The sequence below is a fragment of the Aethalodelphis obliquidens genome, unplaced genomic scaffold, assembly GCF_003676395.1.
Source record: "Aethalodelphis obliquidens isolate GAN/ISIS:26980383/991018 unplaced genomic scaffold, ASM367639v1 scaffold13, whole genome shotgun sequence".
Lineage (NCBI taxonomy): Eukaryota > Metazoa > Chordata > Mammalia > Artiodactyla > Delphinidae > Aethalodelphis > Aethalodelphis obliquidens.
Window position 1 is genome coordinate 11,208,309 of NW_020837957.1, and position 14,440 is coordinate 11,222,748.

At 35.7% G+C, this 14,440-nt stretch overlaps 1 protein-coding gene across 1 annotated transcript in view; it reads right to left on the minus strand.

Moving 5' to 3' along the window:
* LRRIQ3 (leucine rich repeats and IQ motif containing 3) overlaps positions 1 to 14,440 on the minus strand; it is a 237,357-nt gene that overhangs the window by 201,574 nt on the left and 21,343 nt on the right. The window contains exons 3-4 of the mRNA XM_027114088.1: positions 12,731 to 12,979; positions 7,425 to 7,748 (exon numbers count right to left, since the gene is read on the minus strand). Of these exons, the coding sequence (XP_026969889.1) occupies positions 7,425 to 7,748; positions 12,731 to 12,979 (573 nt within the window). The remainder of the gene's footprint in view (positions 1 to 7,424; positions 7,749 to 12,730; positions 12,980 to 14,440) is intronic.

Genomic DNA, 14,440 nt, shown 5'->3' on the forward strand with positions numbered 1-14,440 from the left:
GGATCATCTTTACTATCATTATTCTGAATTCTTTTTCAGATAGACTACTTATTTCCTCTTCATTTGTTAGGTCTGGTGGGTTTTTGCCTTGCTCCTTCATCTGCTGTGTGTTTCTCTGTCTTCTCATTTTGCTTAACTTACTGTGTTTGGCGTCTTTTTTTCACCGACTGCAGGTTCACGGTTTGTGTTGTTTTTGGTGTCTGTCCCCAGTGGCTAAGTTTGGTTCAGTGTGTTGTGTAGGCTTCCTGGTGGAGGGGATTAGTGCCTGTGTTCTGGTGGATGAGGCTGGATCTTGTCTTTCTGGTGGGTATGTCCAAGCCTGGTGGTGTGTTTTGGGGTGTCAGTTGCCTTATCGTGATTTTAGGCAGCCTCTGTGCTGTGGATGGGGTTGTGTTCCTAGGTGTTGGCATAGGGTGTCCAGCACTGTAACTTGTTCGTCGTTGAGTGGAGCTGGGTCTTGGCATTGAGACGGAGATCTCTGGGAGATTTTCACCATTTGATATTACGTGGAGCTGGGAGGTCTCTTGTGGATCAGTGTCCTGAACTTGGATCTCCCACCTCAGTGGCACAGCCCTGATGCCTGGCTGGAGCACCAACAGCCTCTCCTCCACACGGCTCAGAATAAAAGGGAGAAAAGAAGAGGAAAGAAAGAAAGAAAAAGAAAGAAAGAAAGAAAGAAAGAAGATTAAAAAAATAAAATAAAGTAAAATAAAGTTATTAAAATAAAAAATAAGGAATAATTATTAAAACTTTTTAAATAAATAAATAAAAATAAACTGGACAGACAGAACCTGAGCACAAATGGTAAAAGCAAAGCTATACAGACAAAATCACACACAGAAGCATACACATACACACTCACAAAAGGAGAAAAAGTGAAATATATATATATATTGTTGCTCCCGAAGTCCAGCTCCTCAATTTGGGATGATTCATTGTCTACTCAGGTATTCCACAGATTCAGGGTACATCAAGTTGATTGTGTAGATTTAATCCACTGCTCCTGAGGCTGCTGGGAGAAATTTCCCTTTCTCTTCTTTCTTCGCACAGCTCCTGGGGTTCAGCTTTGGATTTGGATCTGCCTCTGTGTGTAGGTCGCCTGAGGGCATCTATTCTTCGCTCAGACAGGACGGTGTTAAAGAAGTAGCAGCTTCGGGGGCTCTGGATCCCTCGGGCTGGGTAGAGGGTGGGTTATGGAGTGCGGGGCGAGCTTCTGGTGGCAGAGGCCGGCGTGACATTGCACCAGCCTGAGGCACGCCATGCGTTCTCCAGGGGAAGCTGCCCCTGGAGCACAGGACCCTGGCAGTGGCAGGCTGCACAGGCTCCTGGGAGGGATGGTGTGGATAGTGACCTGTACTTGCAAACAGGCTTCTTATTTGCTGCAGCAGCAGCCTTAGCATCTCATGCCCATCTCTGGGGTCCACGCTGATATCCGCAGCTCACGCCCGTCTCTGGAGCTCCTTTAAGCGGTGCTCTTAATCCCCTCTCCTCCCATACCAGGAAACAAAGAGGCAAGAAAATGTCTCGTCTTTTCGGCAGCTCCAGACTTTATCCTGGACTCCCTCCCGGCTAGCTGTGGTGCACTAGCCCCCTTCAGACTGTGTTCATGCAGCCAACCCCAGTCCTCTCCCTGGGATCCGACCGAAGCCTGAGTGTCAGCTCCCAGCCCCCACCCATCCCGGCGGGTGAGCAGACAAGCCTCTTGGGCTGGTGAATGCTGGTCGGCACCAATCCTCTGTGCAGGAATCTCTCCGCTTTGCCCTCCGCACCCCTGTTGCTGCGCTCTCCTCCGCGGCTGTGAAGCCACCCGCAGTCTCTGCCCGCAAAGGGGCTTCCTAGTGTGTGGAAACCTTTCCTCCTTCACAGCTTCCTCCCACTGGTGCAGGCCCTGTCCCTATTTTGTCTCTGTTTTTTCTTTTTTCTTTTGCCCTACCCAGGTACGTGGGGAGTTTCTTGCCTTTTCGGAGGTCTGAGGTCTTCTGCCAGCGTTCAGCAGGTGTTCTGTAGGAGTTGTTCCACATGTAGATGTATTTCTAATGTATTTGTGGGTAGGAAGGTGATCTCCACGTCTTACTCTTCCGCCATCTTGAAGCTCCTCTTCTGGGCACAAGTTTTTTGTTTTTGTTTTTTTTTTCGGTATGTGGGCTTCTCACTGTTGCGGCCTCTCCCGTTACGGAGCACAGGCTCCAGACACGCAGGCTCAGCGGCCATGGTTCATGGGCCCAGCCGTTCCATGACATATGGGATCTTCCCGGACCGGGGCACAAACCCGTGTCCCCTGCATCGGCAGGTGGACTCTCAACCACTGCGCCACCAGGGAACAGGCACAAGTTTTAATCACATTAATTTGTTCTTTTAGAATGGACATAGACTTCTTAAATTTCTACGTCCATGACCTTCTGATAAAAGAATAATACTTACTGAAAAAATTGTGTGAACTATTATGAGGTTCATTATAATTGTTCAGTTTTCATAACGTTCTTATACTCAATAAGTGGAACTAAATGTTTTGAAAATGTATTTCAAACACTACTAAATAAATAAATATCCCCTTAGGTTGTCATTTATTACTTTCTCAAGTGTTTGTTTATACTGCTATAAATTAAATAAAATCTTTCAATAATCAACGAATAACCAAAAGAACATTGCTTCTATCAAAAATAATGAATAAAAATTTATAGGTAAACTGAAAAACTTTTATTCAAATAGATTTCTTTAAATCTCTACAACTCATAAAAATTTTGCTGGAATTTGGTGTACCTATATCTTTTTCACGCTTACTCCAGTTGTGATGCATTATATTAATGCTTTCTCCACAACATTTTTCTTCAATTATTCCCTTTTTAACCTCTTTTTAAAAAATTAAAACTAATTTCCCTCAGCTTAAAAATACATTATAGTATCATGTCACTTTTTTTTTAAGGCTTTCCATTAATCTTATTGTCTACAGTTAAGACATTATGTTTCCTTTGTCCAAAATTTTCTCAGAAAAGTTTCTATACTTGGCAATCACGTATTAACCATTACAATTTCATATATACCCCTACAAGTTAGTGAAATTCCAAAGATGTAATAACCTCTTCACTATCAAAAAGACTTTCAAAATAGTTTTGCATCAGTGCTACCTTTTATTGGCTCTTTAAAAACATTATTCTATTTTAAATCACTCTTTTCTCTTAAGTGGTAATAAACCATGCCGCTGTTTTTCCCCCTATGTCATTGGATCAATCTCTGTTTTCCTCATTATTTCCACTGCTTTCTATGCACAAAATGAGACTGCACTCTAAGGCTCTGTCTTTAGCTCTTAGACTTTATTGATCCCTACATTTTTGTGTGACAGCTTGGCTTCAACTATGAGCTCGAGCAAATGACTATTGGATTTACATCTTAGACCTAGAACACTATTTCTGAATTTTAGTTCTTCATTTCCAATGCCTGGCTGATATCTCAATATCAATATCCTGCCTCAAATAAACATGACCAAACTTAACTTTCTACCAAAACTCTTCAAATGCCACCATTTCTGTTAACTAGGTTATTTATTTCCCTGATTACTGATTCCCAAAGTTCAAAATGCCAGAGGAGTCTTTCTTCACTTATTCTTCTCCTATTGCATTCAATCAATTTTTTTAAAAAATCTTGCCAAATCTTTGTACTGGTCCTTTGTAATGTAATGTTGATTGTAGGACTAAGACCAAGACAGACCTGAAATCTCACCTTCATGACTGTCTAGATGTCTTAGATAAGTTCCTAAACCCCACTATATTTAATTTTCTTCCATAAAAGATGAGTAATACCTTTCCAAATCAAAGGATATGATGAATAGATAAAACACTTTTCAGAAAGTCCTTCCCCATCCACCCTAGCTGAAGTATTAGCCTAAATCTCTACCCGTTTCATCTTATGTTACCATTTTATTTTATTTAGAAATTAACACTATCTGACATTCTATGGTTGACTGATTGACTGTTTTTTGCTTACAAGTTTATTCCCTATGTCTTTCCACTGGAGTTCATGAGAGCAGGACCTTTGTCAGTATTATTTACCACAGAATCCAAAATAATCCCTCTCACATATTAGGTGCTCAATACATATTTGGTAAAGGAATGAAGGAATAAAATACATGAAGTGCCTGACACAATGGCTTCTAGAGTGTCTGTCCTCTACTTTATGCTGTCTTCTTTATTCTTTGCCACTGCTATCTTCCTGTATCAACCCTAATCACATCATTTCTGGCCTACAATAATTGGTCTCTCTGCCCTCATCTGTCTCTTAATCCCCATTAATCTGCTAGTAAAATCTGGATTAATCTCTTTTAAAAAAACTTTTTATTTATAAAAACAAGTTATTCATAGATACCAACTATGACAGAACGTCTTTTAATTTCCTACTCAAACTACTTCAACAGCTCTTCATAACATTTATTAAGAAGTCTAAACTCCTTAGTATATCATCCAAGATTCTTTTCAGTACTCCCCCCCGTCTCTAATTTCCAACTAATTCCTTATACAAAACTCAGTCATTTTGATTGTCCTTAAAAGGGTCATGTCTGTTCCTACCTTTGATTACACCATACCACACAACTAGAATACCTAAATGAAATTCTTCCTTTATAGCCCTGGTTAACATACCATACTTAAATACTGCCTTGTTTTATATTTCCCTATGTTTTTTAAACTATTATTATAGAATCATTAATATACTCATAATTTTTAAAGAATCATATGCAGCTATAAAAAGTCTTTCAACTTTCTAATCTCCAGCCTTCCCATGTATAATCACTGTTTATTGTTTATATATCCTTTCAGATGTGATTAATATTCAAATGCTTTTAGATTTTTCATCAATATTCAATGTTTATATATGTAGAATTATATATACTTACAACATATTATAAGCACTGTTCTGAAACATACATCTTTACTTTCTATATCATGTACCTGACTTGTCTAACACCTGCAGAATTAACCACTGATTTTGAATACTTACATGACTTATTTGCTCTAATATTCATATGACATGAAGCATGTTTTCTTCTATTTTTGTCTATCCATTTAAGTATTTTGTAACCTCCAACTAGATATCAAATTTCCCAAATACTTCTTTCAACATTTTAAAAGTCAACATACAATGGTGATTTGAACATGTAATGTCACCATATTAACTATTTAGAAATTGAATATTTTATCCTCTTCCATTAAAAATCCAAATAATAATCAAATGCCTGGAATTAAACATTGAAAAAAAATAAACTATTTCCTAATGGGATCATTCAAATATGGAAAAAAAAAAACAGATCCACTTTCAATTAAAAAACAAATATTCTGAGTCAACCAAAAACTTCTAAAACTAAGAAATGAGAATAGCAAAGTGGCAGAATATCAGATTAAATAAAATTTTAATTGTATTTCTATATGCTAATAAAAAACAATCCAAAATGAAATTAATAAATGATTCCATTCATAATATCACAAAAATAAATAAAATGCATAGAAATAAATTTTATAAAATTAAGTGAAAGACTTGTACACTGAAAACAACAAAACTGAGAGAATTAAAGAGTACTTAAATAAAATGACAGTTCATGTTCAAGGACAAGAATACTATTATAATGATGGTAATTCTCCACAAATTGATCTGTAAATTCAATGGAATACTTATCACTATCCCAGCAGGAATCATTGTAGAAACTGACAAGCTGATCCTAAAATTCATTTGTAAATGCAAGGAACCCTGAATAGCCAAAGCAATATTGAAAAAGAAGAGCAAAGTTGGAGAACTCACACTTTCCTATTTTGAAACTTAACTACAAAGCTATAGTAATCAAGACTGTGTAGTACTGCCATAAGGACAGCTATATAGACCACCGGAATATAACTGAGAGTCTAGAAATAAATGCTTACATTTATGGCCAACTGATCTTTAACAAAAAATATCAAGGCAATTCACTGGGGGAATGGGGCTGGTATAATTGAATATCCACATGCAAAAAATGAACTTAGACTCTTACTTCACACCATGTAAAAAAATCATTCAAGATCAAAAATAGATATAAATTTCAGAGATATAATTATTAAAATTTTAGAACATAAAAGAAAAATTTTTTTAGCCCTGAATTAGGCAGAGTTCTTAGATATAACACCAAAAGCATGATCCATAAAACAAAAAATTCTAAATTGGACTTCATAAAACTCAAAACTTTTTGCTTCAAAAAAGACCATTAAGAAAATGAAAAGACAAGCTATAGGCTAGGAGAAAATATTTGCAATTCTTCTATCTGATAGAGGACTTATACCCAGATATCTGCTGTTACAAATCAATAATGAGACAAACACCCACTTTAAAAATGGGCAAAAAATTTGTATAGACATTGGACCAAAGAAGATATATGCATAGTTAATAAGGAGATGAAAAGATGCTTATCATCATCATTACTTTTTAGAGATATACAAATTAAAACCATTGTGAAATACCCTTTACACCTACTAGAATGTCTATAGTGCAAAAGACAGAAAATACTGTTTGCAAGGACATACAGAAAATGGAAACTTCATGCATCAGTGGTTTACACTTTTTAGAAAACAATTCAGTTTCTTAAAAAGTTAAACATAAACTTACCATACATCCCAGCAACTGCACTCCTAAGTATCTACCCAAAGAAAATGAAAATATATGTCTACACAAAGACATGTAAGTAGGTGTTTACAGCAGCATTTTCATAATAACAAAAACTAGAAATAATCCAAATGTCCATTGGTGAATGAACAAAGAAAATGTAATATATTCACATAATGGAATAATACTCAGCAATCAAAAGGAACAAACTACTGATACATGCTACAACATGAATAAGGCTCAAACACACCACCCTAGGTGAAAGAAGGCAGGTGATAAAGACTACATATTCTATGATTCCATTTTTATAAAATGTTTAGAAAAACAAATTAATAGAGACAGAAAAGAGATCAATGGTTACCTAGAACCAAGCTGGGAGTGGGGATTAACTGCAGATGGGAAGGAAGGAAACTGGTAGAGTGGTGGGAATTTCTAACACTGGATTGTGAAGATAGTTATACAGCACTGTTAATTTACCAAGATTATGGAATCATACATGTAAGATGGGTGAAGTATACAGTATGTAAGCTATACCTCCTTAAAGCTATTGAAACATAATGGAGACCCAAAAAAGTCAAATATTTGTTTCTCTACAATTTGATAATCCTAAACTCAATAATTTTTAGCAGTAGGCATATAGGCTTTTATAATTTTTTAGTTATAAGACATTCCTAATATATTCACTAGTTTACTATATTTTATGTAAATGATAACAAATACTGGTTTATATAATTTAGGTAAAGAATTTAGAAGCTAAAATTTTACTTCTATACATTTATTTAAAATGAAACCGTAATGAAGCCAATTACCTTTTTCAAAGCAGGGCAGAAATTAAAGAAAAGTCGGTGGTTATATGTTTTGAATCTTTCAGGAAGATGCCAGCTCTGAATTATTTCTTCATCAGAAATCACATGATGATCCAGTGCTTTGAGAGACCATATACTGTTGACAAGAACATGTCTATATCCTTTTTTAAGGCTTACTGGACAATCAAACATAGTGAGGGCAATGAGGCTTGGACAAGCAGATAACATACATACATTCTTTAACTTTACAAGCCCATTGTCATGTAGATAGAGAAGTTTTAGGTTCTTCAATCCACTCCAAAATCTGGTATCTGGTAGACTCTTGATCTGAAATATCATTAATAATAATATGTTAAATACAAATATAAATTTTCCATGAATTACACTGAAAAAGGAAAAATATTAAACATCTTCTATAGGTCAATATTTTCCCAAATGGCAAATTTCTCATTAGTAAGCAAAAACAGAATTTCTAATTACCCAAATGATGACTGGGGTAAAGCAAAATACACTAGGTGTCTGTAATTACTAGTGTAATTAAATAAACAAACATATATACTCCATTCAATAAAAGTCCCTTTGTAATAAGCAAACTCTTTAAAATTTTATAAAATATTTTCCTTACATGAAAAACTTAAGGGGTTAAATCAATCAATGTTATAGTGATACTCCACATTAACAAAATGAAGGATAAATATCATACGATCATCACAATAGATATAGAAAAAGTATTTGACAAAATTCAACATCCACAAAAGACAACCCTCAGAATGGGAGAAAATATTTGCAAATGAAGCAACTGACAAAGGATTAGTTTCCAAAATTTACAAACAGCTCATGCAGCTCAATAACAAAAAAAAAAAAACAACCCAATCCAAAAATGGACAGAAGACCTAAATAGACATTTCTCCAAAGAAGATATACAGACTGCCAACAAACACATGAAAGAATGTTCAACATCATTAATCATTAGAGAAATGCAAATCAAAACTACAATGAGATATCATCTCACACCAGTCAGAATGGCCATCATCAAAAAATTTAGAAACAATAAATGCTGGAGAGGGTGTGGAGAAAAGGGAACACTCTTGCACTGCTGGTGGGAATGTGAATTGGTACAGCCACTGTGGAGCACAGTATGGAGGTTCCTTAAAAAACTACAAATAGAACTACCATATGACCCAGCAATCCCACTACTGGGCATATACCCTGAGAAAACCATAATTCAAAAAGAGTCATGTACCAAAATGTTCATTGCAGCTCTATTTACAATAGCCCGGAGATGGAAACAACCTAAGTGCCCATCATCGAATGAATGGATTAAGAAGATGTGGCACATATATACAATGGAATATTACTCAGCCATAAAAAGAAATGAAATTGAGCTATTTGTAATGAGGTGGATAGACCTAGAGTCTGTCATACAGAGTGAAGTAGGTCAGAAAGAGAAAAACAAATACCCTATGCTAACACATATATATGGAATTTAAGGGAAAAAAAATGTCATGAAGAACCTAGGGGTAAGACAGGAATAAAGACACAGACCTACTGGAGAACGGACTTGAGGATATGGGGAGGGGGAAGGGTGAGCTGTGACAGGGCGAGAGAGAGGCATGGACATATATACACTAACAAACGTAAGGTAGATAGCTAGTGGGAAGCAGCCGCATGGCGCAGGGATATCGGCTCGGTGTTTTGTGACCGCCTGGAGGGGTGGGAGGGAGGGAGACGCAAGAGGGAAGAGATGGGAACATATGTATATGTATAACTGATTCACTTTGTTATAAAGCAGAAACTAAAACACCATTGTAAAGCAATTATACCCCAATAAAGATGTTAAAAAAAATTCAACATCCATTTATGATTAAAACTTTCAACAAGCTGGGTATAGAGGGACTGTACCTCAACATAATAAAGGCCATATCTGACAAGCTCACAGCTGACATCAATCTCAGTGGTGAAAAGATAAAATATTTTCCTCTAAGAGCAAGAGTAAGACAAGGACGCCTGCTCTCACCACTTTTATTCAGCATAGCACTGGAAGCTAGAAGTCCTAGACAGAGCAATTAGGCAAGAAGAAGGAACAAAAGCCAACCAAATTGGAAATGAAAAAGTAAAACTGTCACTTTTTGCAGATTACATGATATACAGGCATACCTCAGAGATTTTGTGTGTTGAGTTCCAGGCCACTGCAATAAAGCAAATATTGCAATAAAGCAAGTCACAAAAATTTTTTGGTTTCCCACTGCATATTAAAGTTGTTTACACTGTACGGTAATCTATTAAGTGTGCAATAGCATTATGTCTAAAAATACCAATGTACATAAGTAAAAAATACTTTATTGCTAAAAGTGCTAACCATCATCTGATAATGTGAGATTGCCACAGACCTTCAATTTATAAAAAATGCAGTATCTGTGAAGTGCAATAAAATGATGCCCAATAAAATGCAGTATGCCTGTATATGGAAAACACTAAATACTGCACAAAACTATTTATTAGAACTAATAAATAAAATCAGTAACATTTCAGAATACAAAATCAATACACAAAATTATGTTGACTTTCTACACATTAAGTATTAACTATCAGAAAGAGAAATTAATAAAACAATCCCACTCACAACTGCATCAAAAAGAATAAAATGCCTAGGAATATATTTAACCAAGGATGTGAAAGATATGTACACTGAAAACTATAAGACATATTGAAAAGAAATTGAAGAAGACATAAATAAATTGAAAGATACTCTGTGCTTGTGAATTGCAAGAACTAATATTGTTAAAACGTTGATACTACCCAAAGCAATCTACAGATTCAACACAAGCCATACCAAAATTTCAGTGGCATTTTTCACATAAATAGAACAAATAATCCTAACATTTGTATGAAATTACAGAAAACCTCAAATAGGCAAAATGATCTTGAGAAAGAACAAAGCTGGAGCCCTCACACTTCCTGAATTCAAGGATATTACAAAGCTATAGTAAAAAAAAAAAAAAACAGTATGGTACTGGTATTTAAAAACAAACAAACAAACACATAGGTCAATAGAACAGAAAGATAGCCCAGAAATAAACCAACACATATATGTTCAATTGATTTACAAAAAAGGAACCAAGAGTATACAAGGGAAAAGAAGAGTCTTGTCAATAAATTGTGTTGGGAAAACTGGACAGACACTTGTGAAAGAATGAAACTTGACCACTATCTTATGCTACACACAAAAATTAACTCGAAATGGATTAAAGACTTGAACACAAAATCTGAAACCATAAAACACCTAGAAGAAAACATTGGTGGTAAGCTCCTTGACATGGGTCTTGGCAATATTTTTTTTTTGATTTGACACCAAAAGCAAAGGCTAAAAAAACCAAAGCTGAGCAAGTGAGATGATGTCAAACTAAAAAGCTTCTGCACAGTAAGGAAACCATCAATGAAATGAAAAGGCAACTGGGACTTCCTTGGTGGTCCAGTGCTAAAGAATCCACCTTACAATGCAGGGCACGTGGGTTCGATCCCTGGCCAGGGAACTAAGATCCCGCATGCCGCGGGGCAACTAAACCTGCATGCCACAAATACTGAGCTCGCGCACCTCAACTAGAGAGCTTATGTGCCACAAACTACAGGCCCATGTGCTCTGGAGCCCACGTACCACAATGAAAGATCCCACATGCTCAACAAAGATCTCGTGTGCCGCAACCAAAGACCCAACGCAGCCAAAAATAAATAAATCTTACCAAAAAAAAGGCAACCTACTGAATGGGGGAAAATATTTGCAAATCATATCTGAGAAGGGGCTAATATCCAAAATACATAAAGAATTCACACAATAGCAAAACCCCAAACAATCCAACTAAAAAATGGGAAGAGGATCTAAGTTAATGTTTTTCCAAAGAAGACATCCAATGGCCAACAGGTACATGAAAAGATACTCAACATCACCAATCATCAGGGAAATGCATATTAAAACCACAAATTCAGTCACCTCAAACCTATTAGAATAGCTATTATCAAAAAGACAAGAAATAACAAGTTGGCAAGGATGAGGAGAAAAGGGAACCATGTGCAGTGTTTGTGCAATTGTAAATTGGTGCAGCCACTATGAAAACAGCAAGGAGGTTCCTCAAAAAATGCAAAATAAAGGGCTTCCCTGGTGGCACAGGGGTTGAGAGTCCACCTGCCAATGCAGGGGACACAGGTTCATGCCCCGGTCCGGTAAGATCCCACATGCCACAGAGCAGGTAGGCCCTTGAGCCAAGGCCGCTGAGCCTGCGTGTCTGGAGCCTGTGCTCCACAATGGGAGAGACCACAACAGCGTACTGCAATAAAAAAAAAAAAAAATTCAAAATAAAGCTTCCATATGATCCGGCAATTCTACCTCCAGGAATTTATTTCAAGGAAATGAAAACACCAGCTCAAAAAGACACATACATCCCCATGTTCACTGCACCATTATTTATAATAGCCAAGATGTGGAAGCAAACTAAGTGTCTATCTATAGATGAATAAGTAAAGAAAATCTTGTGTGTATACACAGTGGAGTACTGCTGACTCATAAAAAAAGAACGAAATCATGCCATTTGAAACAAAATGGTGGATGTTGAGAGCATTATGCAAAATGAAATAAGTCAGACAGAAAAAGACAAGTACCACACGATCTAACTCATGTGGAATTTAAAAAAGCAAACAAACAAAAACCAAACTCTTAGATACAGAGAACTCATTGGTGATTCAAAGACAGAGGGGGTGGGTGAAATGGTGAGGTTGCTGAAAAGATACAAATTTTCAGTTATAAAATAAATGAGTCCTGGGGATATAATATACAGCAGGGTGAGTACAGTTAATAATACTGGATTATATATTTGAAAGTTGCTAAGAAAGCAGATATTAAAAGTTCTCATCACAAGGAAAAAATTGTAACTCTTTGGTGATGGATGTTAACTTGACTTATTGTGATCATTTTGCAATATACACAAATATTGAACCATTATGTTTTATACCTGAAATTAATGTAATACTATATGTCAATTATATATCATTAAAAAATTAAGAAGTCAAGAAGCAGTCTTAAGACTATGGATTTAAGAAGTAAACCAAATCACATACTGTTGGTCTAGATATTTTAAATAAAAAATGTTTGCTTATACTTAAAATTTTTGTGCTTATATATATTTTTTATTTAGTTTTGAATTGTTTATATTTCACATATAAGACTACCTGGGAGAAATACTGTACATAGATAACATAAGTGCTTATTAAATATCAACTTCATTTATATGCAGATAACTGAAACGGCTATTGCTTACGTGATTTCCATGGAGATCAAGTTTGACTAATTTTATACAACTCTGAAGTGGACGAATATCTGTAATAAAATTGTTTGAGAAGATGCACACTCTAAGAGAGATACAAGATTGAAAACTTTCCATAGATTTTAAATGAAGGCCACTGAACTTCACAAAAACAAAATCTTTTTGATCTTCTATTATATTTTCATTATAGTGACTCCATTCTCTATGATTGGTTAGCTCTTCTGTGACTGTTCCATGAAACATCTAGGAAAAATGGGAAATTTTGAACGTTCTTTTTCAACTTTCAAAAATAAATCTATATGAAAAAAATACTTTCTAATAGACAGTGAGAATAAATGGGTAGAAAAGTTAAAATTTTTAAGAATATAATTTCCATAAAACCTTCTATCCCAAAGCATTTTAAATATATAACATGTATATAATTACAACTCAAAAATGTATCATTTCTCTCACCAATGAAATAATCAGTAAAAGGAAGAAAAACTTTCTTTTTCCTGAAATACTTAAAGAACATGAAATTCAGTGAAATAGCTGGGATAAAAACATCACCTCTAGGCAATATAACTAAAACAAATATAGAAAACTATACCCCTCAGACTTCCCCCATGGTGCAGTGGTTAAGAATCTGTCTGACAATGCAGCAGACACAGGTTCGAACCCTGGTCCGGGAGGATCCCACATGCCACAGAGCAACTAGGCCCATGTACCACAACTACTGAGCCTGCACTCTAGAGCCCGCAAGCCACAACTACTGAGCCCGCATGCTGCAACTACAGAAGCCCATGCTCCGCAACAAGAGAAGCCACCGCAATGAGAAGACCGTGCACCACAGCGAAGAGTAATCCCTGCTTGCCGCAACTAGAGAAAGCCCATATGCAGCAACAAAGACCCAACATAGCCATAAATAAAAAAATAAATTTATTTTTTAGAAAAGAGAAAACTATACCCTGACATACCTTGTATAATAATTTTGGTTAAAAGATGTTGTTAAATAAAGAACAGCATTGAATGATAAATGCCCAAGTTAGGAGAGTGATCATCTTTGTGAGAAAGGCTGATAAATGCAGCTAAATGAAATTAAGGGGCAATAAAGGGCTACAAGGATGATTCAACAATGTAAATCAATCACTGTGATAAACCTCATAAATGGAATGAAGGATAAAAATCATATGATCATATCAATAGATGCAGAAAAATCATTTGAAAAAATTTAACATCCTTAAATAAAAACTCTAAACAAAGTGGGTACAAAAGCACTGCAATTCAGCATAACAGAGGCCATAAATTATAACCCTGCAGCTAACATCATACTCAATGATGAAAGGTTGAAAGCTTTCCTCTAAAATCAGGGAAAAGAAAGTGCCCACTCTCACCATTCCTATTCTACACAATACTGGATATCCTAGCTGGAGTAATCAGGCAAGAAAAAGAAATAAAATCAGAAAGGAAGAGGTAAAATTGTCTTTGTTTGCAGATGACTTGATGTTATATACAGAAAATCTTAAAGACTCCATCAAAAAGCTGTTAGAACTAATTTAAATATTCAATAAAGTTGAAGGGCACAAAATCAACATGCAAAACTCAACTGCATTTTATATTTGTTAACAATGAACTATGTGAAAAAAACAAAGACAATCCCATTATAATAGCATCAAAAATACTCAAGTACTTAGGAATGCATTTAAACAAGGAGGTGAAAGATCT